Source organism: Mucor velutinosus (assembly GCF_035048745.1).
Source record: "Mucor velutinosus strain NIH1002 chromosome Unknown tig00000041, whole genome shotgun sequence".
Classification (NCBI taxonomy): domain Eukaryota; kingdom Fungi; phylum Mucoromycota; class Mucoromycetes; order Mucorales; family Mucoraceae; genus Mucor; species Mucor velutinosus.
The window spans coordinates 675,924-689,021 of record NW_027041905.1 but is presented as its reverse complement, the minus strand read 5'-3'; the positions used below and the strand labels follow the sequence as shown (position 1 = coordinate 689,021).

Below are 13,098 nucleotides of genomic sequence, written 5' to 3'. Positions count from 1 at the left end.
AATTTTTTTTTTGGTGCCTTATATTCTTGGTGGAGGGGCTAAGCCCCCTCCCCCAAACCCCCTCCCCATTGCCGGCTTCGCCGGTGGTTATGCCCTCGTTTGTTCTGGCTTTTAATACTATTAAATTTTAAAAGGATATGATTGGCTTGTCTATTTTTTTTTCATAGTTTTCCAGTATATATATTTTAGACTAGCCGATCTATCTCGCTACGCTCGATGACGGCGTCGCCCTGCGGGCTCTGGCCGAAGACATTTCAAATCAGAGATAATAAAAATTTGGTATATCAAGTAGGTTTTAAACAATGATTATATTCGATTCGAAGATTTTAAAACAAAAAATAGACTTGAAACTTGATTGAGACGACAGGAGTTGGGAGTTACAGACCAACTTTTTTTATACAGCATTTATATTATATAATACTTCTGGGTAGACAACATTCTCTGTCCGAGTCGCATTTTCTGGCAGTAGAATTGTCATACCATTTGCAGATGTTGCTCTCGAGATGGCAACATAGAGTTGGCCATGTGTGAAAACAGGACTCCTGAGGTCTACAGCGACTTTTCTAAGGGATTGCCCCTGAGACTTGTTGATTGTCATCGCAAAAGACACTTTTACAGGGAACTGTTTCCTAGTCAAAATAAATGGTAATGTACCAGGCAATGTTGATAATGTAAAGCGAGGAATCAACTCTACTGCACCTGACCCTCCGAGGATTTTCACCTTGAGGACATACTGTCCAATTTGCTGAATGATCAGCCTTGTACCATTGCACAAACCTCTTTCAGGGTTGAGGTTTCTCAAGAGCATTACAGGAAGACCTACTTTCAACTCCAAAACTGCTGGCGGCAGCCCTGAAGGCGAAAGGGTTTGCAAATACTCTGAGGGATAGGCTTGGGTCTCCGTGTTGGTCAGATCAGACTGAGCTGTGTCAGCAGAGTACAGAGTGACCTTTTCCCCAATCACGTTCTCCATCACCTTGCTGTTAATAGCATCAACGTTGACGTTCTTTGAACAGAGAATAGCTCTTTCCTTGAAGAAATCACTATTTTGCAGAGGACACTGCAGAACATGCTGAGGATAGATATCTTCAATGAACTGATCAAGATCAGTCATCTGCCTCAAAAAAGAGGGCAAAGCAATGCTGCCAATCATGGATGGTTCATACGACATTTTTCCTATCCAATCTGCAAATTGCCTATCTGTGTCATTGGAGTTGGCAAGTCTCATATTCTCAGTCAGGCTCAGCTTTTGTAATTTGGGCCATAATCTTGACGATTTCAGTGAGGCATTGACGATTTCAGGACGGCCACCTTGCCTAACAACAGGTGGAATTTGAGCAAAATCACCGCCAAGAACAACAGGAATACCACCAAAGGTAACTTCATCACCACGACTACAAATATCACGAAGTGTTCGATCAAAAGCTTCAAAGCAATATCGATGCTGCATTGGCACTTCATCCCAAATTATCAATGATGTCTCTCGAATGAGATCAGCAAGATCATCGTTTTTCTTGATTGCACACACAGACTGCTCGTGGATGTTGAGTGGAATGGCAAAGCGAGAGTGCGACGTACGCCCACCAGGAAGTAGCAAAGCAGCAATGCCAGAGGAGGCAACACAGAGAACAATTTTTCCTTGGCTTCTATAAAAGTGACAAAGAGTATTGTAAATGAAGGTTTTGCCAGTGCCAGCTGGACCTTGCAAAAAGAAATGTGAGCTATTGGTGTTGCTGTTGATGGAGGAGGTGATGGTATCAAATACGTGCTTCTGGGTAGCGTTCATTTGAGCGTACTTTTGCTGGTACGAAAAGGCTTCTTGATCTTGGAGATATGACATTTCATTGAGTATCAATGAATTGCGCTGTATGCCAGTCATTCTGCTTATCAAGCCATTCCAGTTGAAGAGAGGCAAAGGCAAATTGAACTGACCTAGAGATCTGTCTTGTGCACCAAGAGATGTTTGCAACAGATATAAGCCGTAATCAAGACTTCGCGTTCCATGGTAAAATTCAGCGTCAGGTTGCACGCTGAGCAGCAGCGAATACCCTTTTTGCACGATTGCATGCTCAAGATCATCACAGAAACTTTCACAGAATTGATCCCAAATCTGAACAGGCGATACCAATGAGTTGAACATGAGCGCAGAGACAAACATTGAACGCATTGCGTAGCCAGAGGCAAAGGTAGCAGCTTCTTCAAAGGCTCTGGTCCATTCTCCATCATCTTCGATCAAATGCAGCATCATACAGGCCTCGCGAAAGGTGGCGTACTCGTGATTATTGACAGTTCTCAGATGAGAAAACGACATGGCTCCTCTGACAACTGTGAGCAGCAGACGCAGATAATACCTCTCACCGGCAGCAGGATTGCAGTAATACATGCGCCCAATTGACATTCTACTCGAAGACCTAGGCTTCCACTTTTTTGCATTCTGCTGCCAAGTCATATGTTCAGGGAACTCTTGATAAAGCAACGGTCGAAAACCGGGTTTGCCGTGATTTGCATGGTTGTAATGAAAGTAAGCCATCAAAGTAGAGCGACTCTCTCTCAATACTTTGTCAATTTTCTCCTGTGGCCATTGGGGATCAAAATAAACAGGTTGCTCGTTTTCAAGATGCACAGCAAGTGGAGTAACAGATGGGCTTTCCTCATGCATTGGGAATTCAAACAACCTCCATGCAGCTTCAACAGGACTAATATAACGGCCATTTAGATACTTGGCCACTTCGTTATTCTGAGTTGTTGCTGTGGTAGTGGCATTTGCTGTTTCAGTGGCTGTGGTGGTGGTTGTAGTTTTGAGCGTTGTCTGATCAGAGCCTTTGTAAATATACTTGTTGATGTACTTAATTGCCTGGACGCTACCACATACTTCGACATTTACATGGGCATTGTATTTTTTTGACAAATAAGGGTTGTATGGCACCACCCACTCATTCGTCATGTGGAAATCGCGGTAGACACCCAACTTGTCCTTGACGCGCACCTGATGAGAACGACCATCTCTTCTTCTTCTATAAGTAGGATAACCATCAGCACTGGTCACCGTTACTGTCTGGTAGTTTTTGGGAAATTTTTTTGAGCATACATCATTGCCAAAAGCATCTTGTACCATACACGGAGACTTTGAGTTTAGCTCGCCACATGGGCCATGCATCATATTGCGAGTGATGATTGCATGCAATTCAGGTTCTTCTTCAACATTTGGGATCTCAGCGCAAATGATCTGATCAATCCTCTCTGGCGTATCAAATCTATCTGTTTCTGCATCCAAAAACAATAGCATATGACCGTGAGGGAGACCACGCTTTTGATACTCAATAGTCCTTACAATGCCTTTATAACAGCCAAAGACCTTTCTGTCTTTCAAGTCTTTAAGCAGCTCTCGGTGCTTAAGGTTGAATACTCGAGCAACCAAGTCGGGGCGATCAGCGGCTGTTTGGCCTGGCAACAATTCATCTTGGATCTCCCTCCAGTTTGGGTTGGCAGTAAATGTGATGAATAACGTTGGCTTACCAAAGAATCTAGAGATAGCCATTGCATTTTGATATAGCTGCATCATGAATCGCGGTCCACCAGTGAAGCTACTGGGCAAGATGAACGTCTTTCCCACCTGTTCGAGGTCTGAGTCAGCAGCAGAGGTAGCATCAGCAAGTCCTTTATACACATCAGCGCGAAGATTCGTCTGATTGACTTTGATCCAGTTCAGTTTTGTTTGCTCACAGATTGCCCAGGCATCAATCACATATTGTTGAAATAGACGTCTTGACAAAAAAATGATCTTTGACTCGTTGTTTCTAACATGCAATCGAAATCTGTAGAACACGCCCTGGGTAAGTCGGCTATCTGACACTTGTTGTTGTTGTTGTTGCTCTGCTGGTGTCTCATCTTCTTCGCTCTCAATAATCATGGCATCAGCAGTTTGCGCTGACGATTGCAGTCTTTGGCCCCAATTCCACCCATATTCACCTCTAGGAAAAAGCAAAGCATAATGAAGAGGCATATATGCAGCATGCGTCTCATTGATACGCTTAAACTGGCCTTGAGCCCTGGCCGAGGAATTGCTACGATATGTGATCAAAATATCTCTGAAACTCCTGTCAGAACACTCGTTTGGAATGATGGCAGCAATCTCGTTGACAGTTGGCAGATTTTGAGTGCGTCTGTCCTGGCCAACAACCAATTCCATTTGCATCTGAGGACTGAGCCTGATGTGAGCATTCTCGCTAACACCATCTTGAGCTTGCCTCTCCTCTTCTTCTTTCAGGATTTCGTGAGCATGTTTGTAGATGCTTACAAATGGATTGCCACAAACTACAGGATCAGCAATCATTTCACTCAGTTGCTCAATGATCGTGTCGTCCAATCCTTGATTTCTGGGGTCTGCACAGCGAATCGCAGCGGCATACTCTGGGTCGTAAACGTACAGCTGGCTATACTTTGGCACATTGCTCAAATTTAGTGGTGCTTGCAAGTGATAGAGTTCCCCATGAACACGAACCGGCGTGATGCCGCCTCTCATCTCATTCTCTCTATCCCTTTGGAGCTGCTCAGGCGTAGCATCGGTGCCAAATGATGTAAATGCGAACAAAGTGTTGTATTGTCGCATGTGCTGCAAAAAATGAGAGGATCGAGGATGGCTTCCGTTGATCAAGCTATTTAAAGGCTCGGGAGGCTCTTGCAAAAGGGGCAAGACAGCTCTACCTTTTTTGCAGCAAGCATGAAAGCAGTTGTCGTTTACTCGCTGTTGAACAGCCCTCTCTGCGGCCCAATGCAAAGCTCCACATCCATCACATTGGTTGTCCATTCTGCCCAAATCTGAACGTTGTACTCTTCCAAGTTCTGATACAAACGCTGCAGGTGCTCTTGGTGTTCTTCGATTCGCCAATCTTCTTTGCCTGGCGTAATTTCGCGCTCGTTCCTGAATTTGAGTACAAACAAAATAAACCATTGCGTCTCAGGGTTTTATTAGGCGTTAAAAGCCATTTTACTTACTCGACATGAATCACATTTCCGATAAGCATAGTCTACTGGAAGAGCAGCTCTACAGGTCGTGCAGTGTCTTGTTTGAATAGTAGGAGGCATATTATTACGTACGTATAATAACAAAAAGCAATGTATCAAATTTTTTTTTTGGTGCCTTATATTCTTGGTGGAGGGGCTAAGCCCCCTCCCCCAAACCCCCTCCCCATTGCCGGCTTCGCCGGTGGTTATGCCCTCGTTTGTTCTGGCTTTTAATACTATTAAATTTTAAAAGGATATGATTGGCTTGTCTACTTTTTTTGAATGTTTTACAGTATATATATTAGATTTAGATTTAAGCAATTGCTTTAGCGGTTCGCTCGTCTGTCATCATTCGGTGCATGTTCCACATCACAAACATAATGCAAGGAAACAAAATAAAAAGGTAATCACCTGAGCGCAGATTAAAGGCATTACATACATATAAATTTTAATATTTCCCATAATTGTCAGGGTTGAAGGGTATTTTGATAGTGATTTAGGTCTGCAGGATATCATTGACAGGCTAAACACAAACAAGAATAAGAAGCGCAGGTTTAAACCTAGAGTGCCAGCTACCAGGAACATCAAACAGCGATTAACCTGGATACACACAATATTACACAAACTATATTGGATAAAACCAATATCCAAATCTAATAGTAATAAAGACACCTTTTTATCCATTCAACTAAAAAGCTGTAACATCTTCCTGCACATTCTTCATAACTACTTCCTTATATATCTCGATCAGATCTCAAATTGTATATACTATCTGTATATATAAACATATGACATAATATCAAATAGCTTCCTTGGCTCAGTCGGTAGAGCGTTAGTCTCATAATCTGAAGGTCGCCAGTTCGATCCTGGCAGGGAGCATCTTTTTTAATTTTTTTCGCTTTTATAGTGTATGTAGATGTGAATGTAGTTCTTAGCAGTATGAACTTTTGTATAAAATTGGTAGCTGATAGTTGATACTTCATCGTTAGTGACATATTGACTCGTACCAATATATCAAGGCATCAAAATGAAAACATTTATTTTTTTTCCCATCCAAGAATTATACAGATCTATTTTATCTCACTGTTGTGCCAGAGAGGCTACAAGCGTCTATAAAGATTAAGATTTTTGATGGGTAGATATGTTTGTGTTGTGCAACAACATGGACAAGCTATAATAATTGAAGTGCATATTTGCTATCCAGATACTGAGGTTCATCAAATGTGATAAGCGTTGTATAAGGTAAATTGCTACTTTGATATCCAGTGTTATATCTGAAGTGAACTAGACTACTAGATTCCCATCATAAACAAACCCCAAAATAAATGTCATCTCAATCAAACCATGCTACCATCAGCAGATAGACATGCATAATAATAGTATTAGCATGATGATAGCAAGGGTTAAATGCTCTAAAATAAGAGATGACAGATACTAAAGTAAATGTCAAGGGTATTGTAATGTGTTGTAACATAAATATACCTAAAAAGGATACAGGCTCAACAATAAAGAGCTATTCTTTACGCATGATTCAAAAACCATATATTGAAATACCGTTCTTGATCCATCAGATCAACAACTAAATGACCCAACAAAAATATATAAAGTAATGGAATCACTGGCAACTACTAAACTGCTGCCAGATAAGAGATATAAACCAAATAATATAAATAGAGACGTAGAATATACATTTTATTGCACATTATCCTAATTTCGAATAAAGAAGGATTTTAACAGTATTCTACCTGCTTTTTTACCCCCTTTTTACTGCAATAATGTCAAAATACAATGTAAAATTGAATCTGCCAAAGAATTACACTTTTATTGAGAATGCATCCCAAGGATGCATTTATATACTTTTCATTATGCTAGGGTTTACAGCATGATGATGAACTATAATACAAATAGGTTTACTATCTACCCAACAATTGATTTGTAAATCATGATTAGCATGATTTACCCAAAGGACCTAAGAATAGCCTAAAACCTTTAGTGTGAGACCTTGCTATGACATTTGATATAACATCCAGAATTTAGTATAAACAGTGTGTTGTGCCAGAAGGGCTACAACTGTCTATAAAGATTAAAGTATTCTTGATGGGTAGATATGTCTGTGTTGTGCAACAACATGGACAATCTATGATAAGTGAAGTGCATCTCAGCTATCTAAATACTGAATGTGGAATTTGAGGCTTGATAATAGACTAAAATTCACGGAAAAAAAAGAATAAAAAAAACAGTAATGTCAACTTGATAAACGTATGTTTTATTATCAGACAGGTACAAAGTAAACTGAAGTCTCTCTACTGGCCAGGTAGACGACCCTTCTTATATACTATAACAATGGATAAAAGTTCTATTAGTTAGATTGACAAATAAGTCAACTCAGACCAACTAATGTCTAATCATGCTAAAAGACAACTCCAGCAAGCTAATCATGATTTAGCTCTATCTGGATGAATAATTAGACTCTCATCCAAAGTACCCTGATCTATCCTTTCTATAAGGATAACTAATATCGATCTAGTAGCATGTATCCGATAGGTACAGTCTTCTTAGTCTATATTAACAGTACATATCTGAGTGTATATCGCTGAGCATACATCTTTAGCATGTATCTGGATATATGGCATGTCTATAGCATGTCTCATATATAGTACAAGTCTGTAGTACATAACGTATCTGTAGCTAGTATCACGGATATAAGCATGTGTCTTATAGCGTGGATCATAAAGTGCACATCTGAAGCAACAAGCTCATATTGCATTAATCTTGGTGCCTATCCAGATATGGTAAACATCCGTAGTCAATGTCGGAATACAAGTATAAGTCTATAGCGCCATCCATGTCCGTGGTACCATCTATAGCCTATATCTCATCAGTATGAGTCTTATAGTACTAGCGTATCTGAAGTCCATATCTTTTTATAGTATAAATCGATATCGTACATCTAATCCAGTGTACATACAGTTTATATCTAAATCCGGTAACTGGATGAACTGTCGGAATGCAGATCATAGTGGATGATGTATTCCACAGATAGACTTTGAGTCTAGGTTTACGGCTAGATATGGAATCTCTGTTGTGGACAATCATCAAAAAGGTCCTGTTAACTTGATAAAAGTACCTCGTTCAATATGGAAAAGTTATTAGATTCAAACTTGCATAATATTATTGACGTTCAAGTTATGAAATTACTGTATTCGCGTATTTCAAAAAGAAAGATCTGAGTCCTAGAATTAGAATACAAGCGTCGATTGCTTAGGTGTTCAGTTCCATACAGTACAGAACATCAGAGACATAAGAAAGAACATTAGTTTATCGACTTCTCTGTCAAGACAACCTACTAGATCTTATTTTTGGTCAAAATTTGTTCAAACTTAGTCATTTTGAAGCACGAATAACTCATGCCACAAAGCATTCTGAGCGCTTAGAATAGCACCAAACGGCTCTCTTTGTCCACGCTTTACTTACTGATGTTTTATCTCAAAATTTTGTAGACCATTGCAAACCCATGAAAATCTTCATTTTTTCATGAGTAATAGCAAGGGGAATTTCTTAAAAATCAAACGATCGCGTTTTTCACCCCCAAAAATGAAGACTTTTTCTATGATACATATGAGATCAAATTGTTTGTAGAGATGGAATGCAACATTCGAGACTACTTTTATAGATTTTCCATATGCTAAATCTTGACATTTTTGCAGAAACCCTATATTCATATCTTTGAAGATTGCTCATTATTTTCAGTCTGAGATCTCAATGCAACAAACATCATTCGATTTGCCTTAATTGACTCTTCATGGACGCATTAGAAAGTAAAGACTGACAACAACTATTTCTATAGTCGAATTTGTCAAAAACGTTTAGAAAATGTAAAATCAAGTCAAGTAGAAATACGAAAATGGCCACTGCACAAATCCATGTTCAAGTGCCGCAACCGCAATTGCCTCGGCAGAAGACTGAGGTCAAATCTACTGACAGTGACGTCGGATAAGGCGCCGCCCGTCTATTTTTTTCTCCCTTTCCCCCGTTTGCAAAACGCGTTTAGTATCATACCATAATATTTTCTTTGAAAGCGTCTTGATTGAAAATAGCACCCTTGCTTCTGATAACACAGTCGTGTGCTGTTAGAAGAGTCTGACATTACCTCTCTCTGAAGTGCAATATAGTAGGTATTATTTGATTATTATGTGCACTGGAAGGTGTAAAACTAACATTAAACCTATATATTTATTAAACTTTGATATTTCTTTTGCCTGTTTGACGTGGGTGCTGCTGCTGGTAATCTGGTCTTTCTTCGTCTACTATCTTTATTGTATGGTTGTTCTATGGTCTATCTGTGGTGATTGCCTATTGTCTGGTCTATCTGTGGTCTATCTGTGGTTTGTCTCTGGTGATTACTACCTATTCTCTGGTCTATCTCTGGTAATTGCCTATTCTGTGGTCCATCTTTGGTTCATCTCTGGTCTATACATGGTGGTGGTAAGTGGTAAGTATCTTTTTTCTTCTGTTCGCGATGATATAAACCTTCTTTGAACGTTTGTATTATTGTTTTCTTCCTCATGACAATGCATACATGATGCTTTCTTTGTTGCGTCTTTCTTTTGTTGTTGGTTGTGTTGCCTCTGTGGCTTCACATGAAACAACATAAGTCATTATGTTCTATTGCAAACTTATAGTACCACAGTTGCTTTTGCAGTTGTGCGTGTTTGTGTTGCTTTACTTCTGACTATTACCATGCATGTTGCTCATCATGTATGCACTTTTGTCGCAACAACAACGAGCTGTTCTGAACGTCGCTGATGTTGTATTTGCTATACTTTTCTTTGACTCACTTTGTGTGAGTATCCCTTTTTTGCCTACGTAGTACTACTATACTACTCCTATAGTAGTATGCTCTTTCCTTCTTTTTTATATTATCATTCTTATGTTTCTTTGATGCATACCTTTTTTTACGTTGTGTGAATGTGCCTATCACTGAAGCTCAACAAGACTCTATCCGAGGTTAGGAGGTGGATAGGCTGCCTCCACTTGGTTATCGCTACTTACTTTAGTGATGATTGAGAGTCTCAATGCCAGTATTTAAAGCTAGGTGGTGTAAGTAAGGCATGCTCTAGCACCTGGGGGAAGTTTGATGACAGCGCACACTGCTAGATTTGATATATCTAGCGGCGCTTAAAATTTTGCCTCACATCAAAATAGGGGGAAACCCTCGCAAAATTTTTTTTAGGTTAGCGGAGTTTTCAAGCAATCTGATTGGCTAAGAGGTTGAAGCAACGAAGTTTTACAACTAGGTGATTTCCTATTGATTTGTCATTTAAAACTGTTTCGTTTTTGAAATAAAAGGGTATCTAAACAGTTACAATTTGAATTCTTTTATATATTCTAAAGCAAGACAACAAGGTGCAAACATTTGATTTAGCATCCATTAAACGCTTTCATATGAGGGATGTCTCTTAAATTTATTATATGGTAAAAAAAAAGAAAAAAAACTTGTATAATAGTAGGTACTACACAGCTGTATACTAGGCACAGGATTCTCCCAGCAGTATCAAATGTCCCGTCAAACATGCGTTGTTTATCATTGATTTCCTACAAGCTTCAGTTTCGTGGGTTGCTATCTTCTACCTCATATCAAAGATTTTGGATGTACAATAGTATTTCCGGCTTCGAGATTTGGGCCATTCAAATCCAAGTTTTGAAATACTGGTACTAGAGCTTTGAAAGTAGCATGATGCTATAGCAAAATGTTGCGAGAAAAACGACAGTGAAATTGGATTTCAGGTAGGATGGGCTGTTGTTGCTGATGACTGTTGAGAAATTGGCGATTCTCTAAATAACCCAATGTTAAACCATGACCTTCATTCATACATAAGCAAAATGCTAGAGTTGCATTCATCATTAAAACGTTGGCATAGGAAATGATCATGACAGAGCGGAGGCTGCTTTGTGTTTCTGAGATGCTTATAAAACATTCATTACTAAATTGACCCATGGGTTATCTTTAAATTGCGAATCATCTTCCAGACATCAATGTGAAATATCTCTTCTACAAAAAGACACGAAACAAACAGCCCAGCTCAGTATTGTTAGACTTGGAGGCTACTACCCTATGAATTACAAGTGATTACGAGTGTAAGAACGATGGATGCGATATTGGGAAACGTTATATTCAAAACCGTTTGATGATATCTTGTTGCTTCATTATTGTGGTTTGGCAAAGGCTTTAAGCTACGCTGTATATTTTACCAAGAACGGGGTGCAGCTTTTTTCACGCCCTATGTAGCGGTAGATGCTAAAAAGGACTTCTTGTCAGGAAGATTATAAGCCCATTTTGAGGGGTTGCTGAACATACAAAGGGAATATCATCAATCACTATATTGGTTGTTGTTAAATAATCCAATGAGGAAAGTGTAAATTAAACCAACAATATTAAAAGACTAGTGTTTCGACGCTATAAACCGTATAGCTGCCAACTACTACTCACCCAGGCTTCTCTATTGATTAAATTTTCTGCTTGAATGTCGTAAAATGCAGAATTTTGAGAAATATCGTAAAGGAAACGCTCATTTGGGACTTGAAACTTTTACATTATAATAGATACAAAATAGAGCTATTAAATGGTCTTTGTTTCATCTGAATACGATGCATCTTTCATGAGATATGGCCAAAAGTTCCTTCGTGCGAAATCATTGATTTTTGGCCAGAATTTGCCTATAGTAGCAAGGCGAGAATCTGGATGACAATTTCTTTGAGATACAAAGTTGTTTGTATCTCATGATAGAATCATGCTAGAGCTTTGAGTGAGAGCTCATTCAATAGGATCTTGTTTGCTCTACATTTCTATAAGTATTACAAGTAGAGTTTTGACTATTGAAACCTGGTAATCTATCGAAAACAACCAAAAAATGCAAGAGCTATTCTATCAAAAATCAGCCTGATAACGTCGGCCAAAACACATAAAATTGGTATCATTAGGTTCTCCTTTAAATTCTACCCTAAGTTTTATTTAGCTGGAAAGCAATGTTATTATCAGAATCGCATGATATTAAGGCTGAACGATTTCAGAAATCCATGAATCCTCATTTTGAGCATTATGGAGGCCGGGCTATTGATAGTTTAGAATACCGCTTTTTTTTTTTTTTTTTTTTTTTTTTAGTATGTGGCTCAATTCGAATGTAAAATTTGCTACCCTTGTCAAATATACCCTCTTAATTACATGTAACGGATTAATAGTGTTTTGCTAGAAGGGCTACAACTGTCTATAAAGATTAAGGTGTTCTTGATGGGTAGATATGTCTGTGTTGTGCAACAACATGGACAAGCTATGATAAGTGAAGTGCATCTCAGCTATCTAAATACTGAGGTTCACCAGATGTGATAAGCGTTGTACAAGATAAATTGCTACTTTGGCATTCAGAACTTAGTATAAATAGAATAACTCTTGTCTTCATCAATAAATCTTTAGTTTTTGCGTCTGATCTTATTCAAATAAGTCTTTTCTTGTTTTTATAATATCGAACATTTTTTATAAGCTACAAATAATAATCCTTTTATTCTTTGTGCTTAACATTATCAATGTACCGCAAAGTAAGTACCAGAATTTGATAGCTTGCTACAAGAAGGCAGCAAAGCAAGATAGGAATTAGCGATTTTCACCACAAGGTTCGCCAACACCTTACCTATTTGTTAAGCACAAAGAATAAAAGGATTATTATTTGTAGCTTATAAAAAATGTTCGATATTATAAAAACAAGAAAAGACTTATTTGAATAAGATCAGACGCAAAAACTAAAGATTTATTGATGAAGACAAGAGTTATTCTATTTATACTAAGTTCTGAATGCCAAAGTAGCAATTTATCTTGTACAACGCTTATCACATCTGGTGAACCTCAGTATTTAGATAGCTGAGATGCACTTCACTTATCATAGCTTGTCCATGTTGTTGCACAACACAGACATATCTACCCATCAAGAACACCTTAATCTTTATAGACAGTTGTAGCCCTTCTGGCACAACATTGCCCCCCCAGATTCAGGTACTTCTTGTGGACATTTCGTAATCTCAGATTACAAAACATCATGACAA

At 38.7% G+C, this 13,098-nt stretch overlaps 1 protein-coding gene and 1 non-coding gene across 2 annotated transcripts; one reads left to right on the top strand and one right to left on the bottom strand.

The window, feature by feature from the left end:
- Positions 1-394: 394 nt before the first annotated feature.
- On the bottom strand, positions 395-4,951 carry ATC70_000394 (uncharacterized protein; the record flags this gene model as incomplete). Its single annotated transcript, XM_064819811.1, has 1 exon — positions 395-4,951. The coding sequence occupies one exon, from the start codon at positions 4,949-4,951 to the stop codon at positions 395-397; it is 4,557 nt and encodes a 1,518-aa protein (XP_064683731.1).
- An 859-nt stretch (positions 4,952-5,810) lies between these two features.
- Positions 5,811-5,883, top strand: ATC70_000393. Its single transcript has one exon. It is a non-coding gene; the product is annotated as a tRNA-Met (tRNA).
- Positions 5,884-13,098: the final 7,215 nt, after the last annotated feature.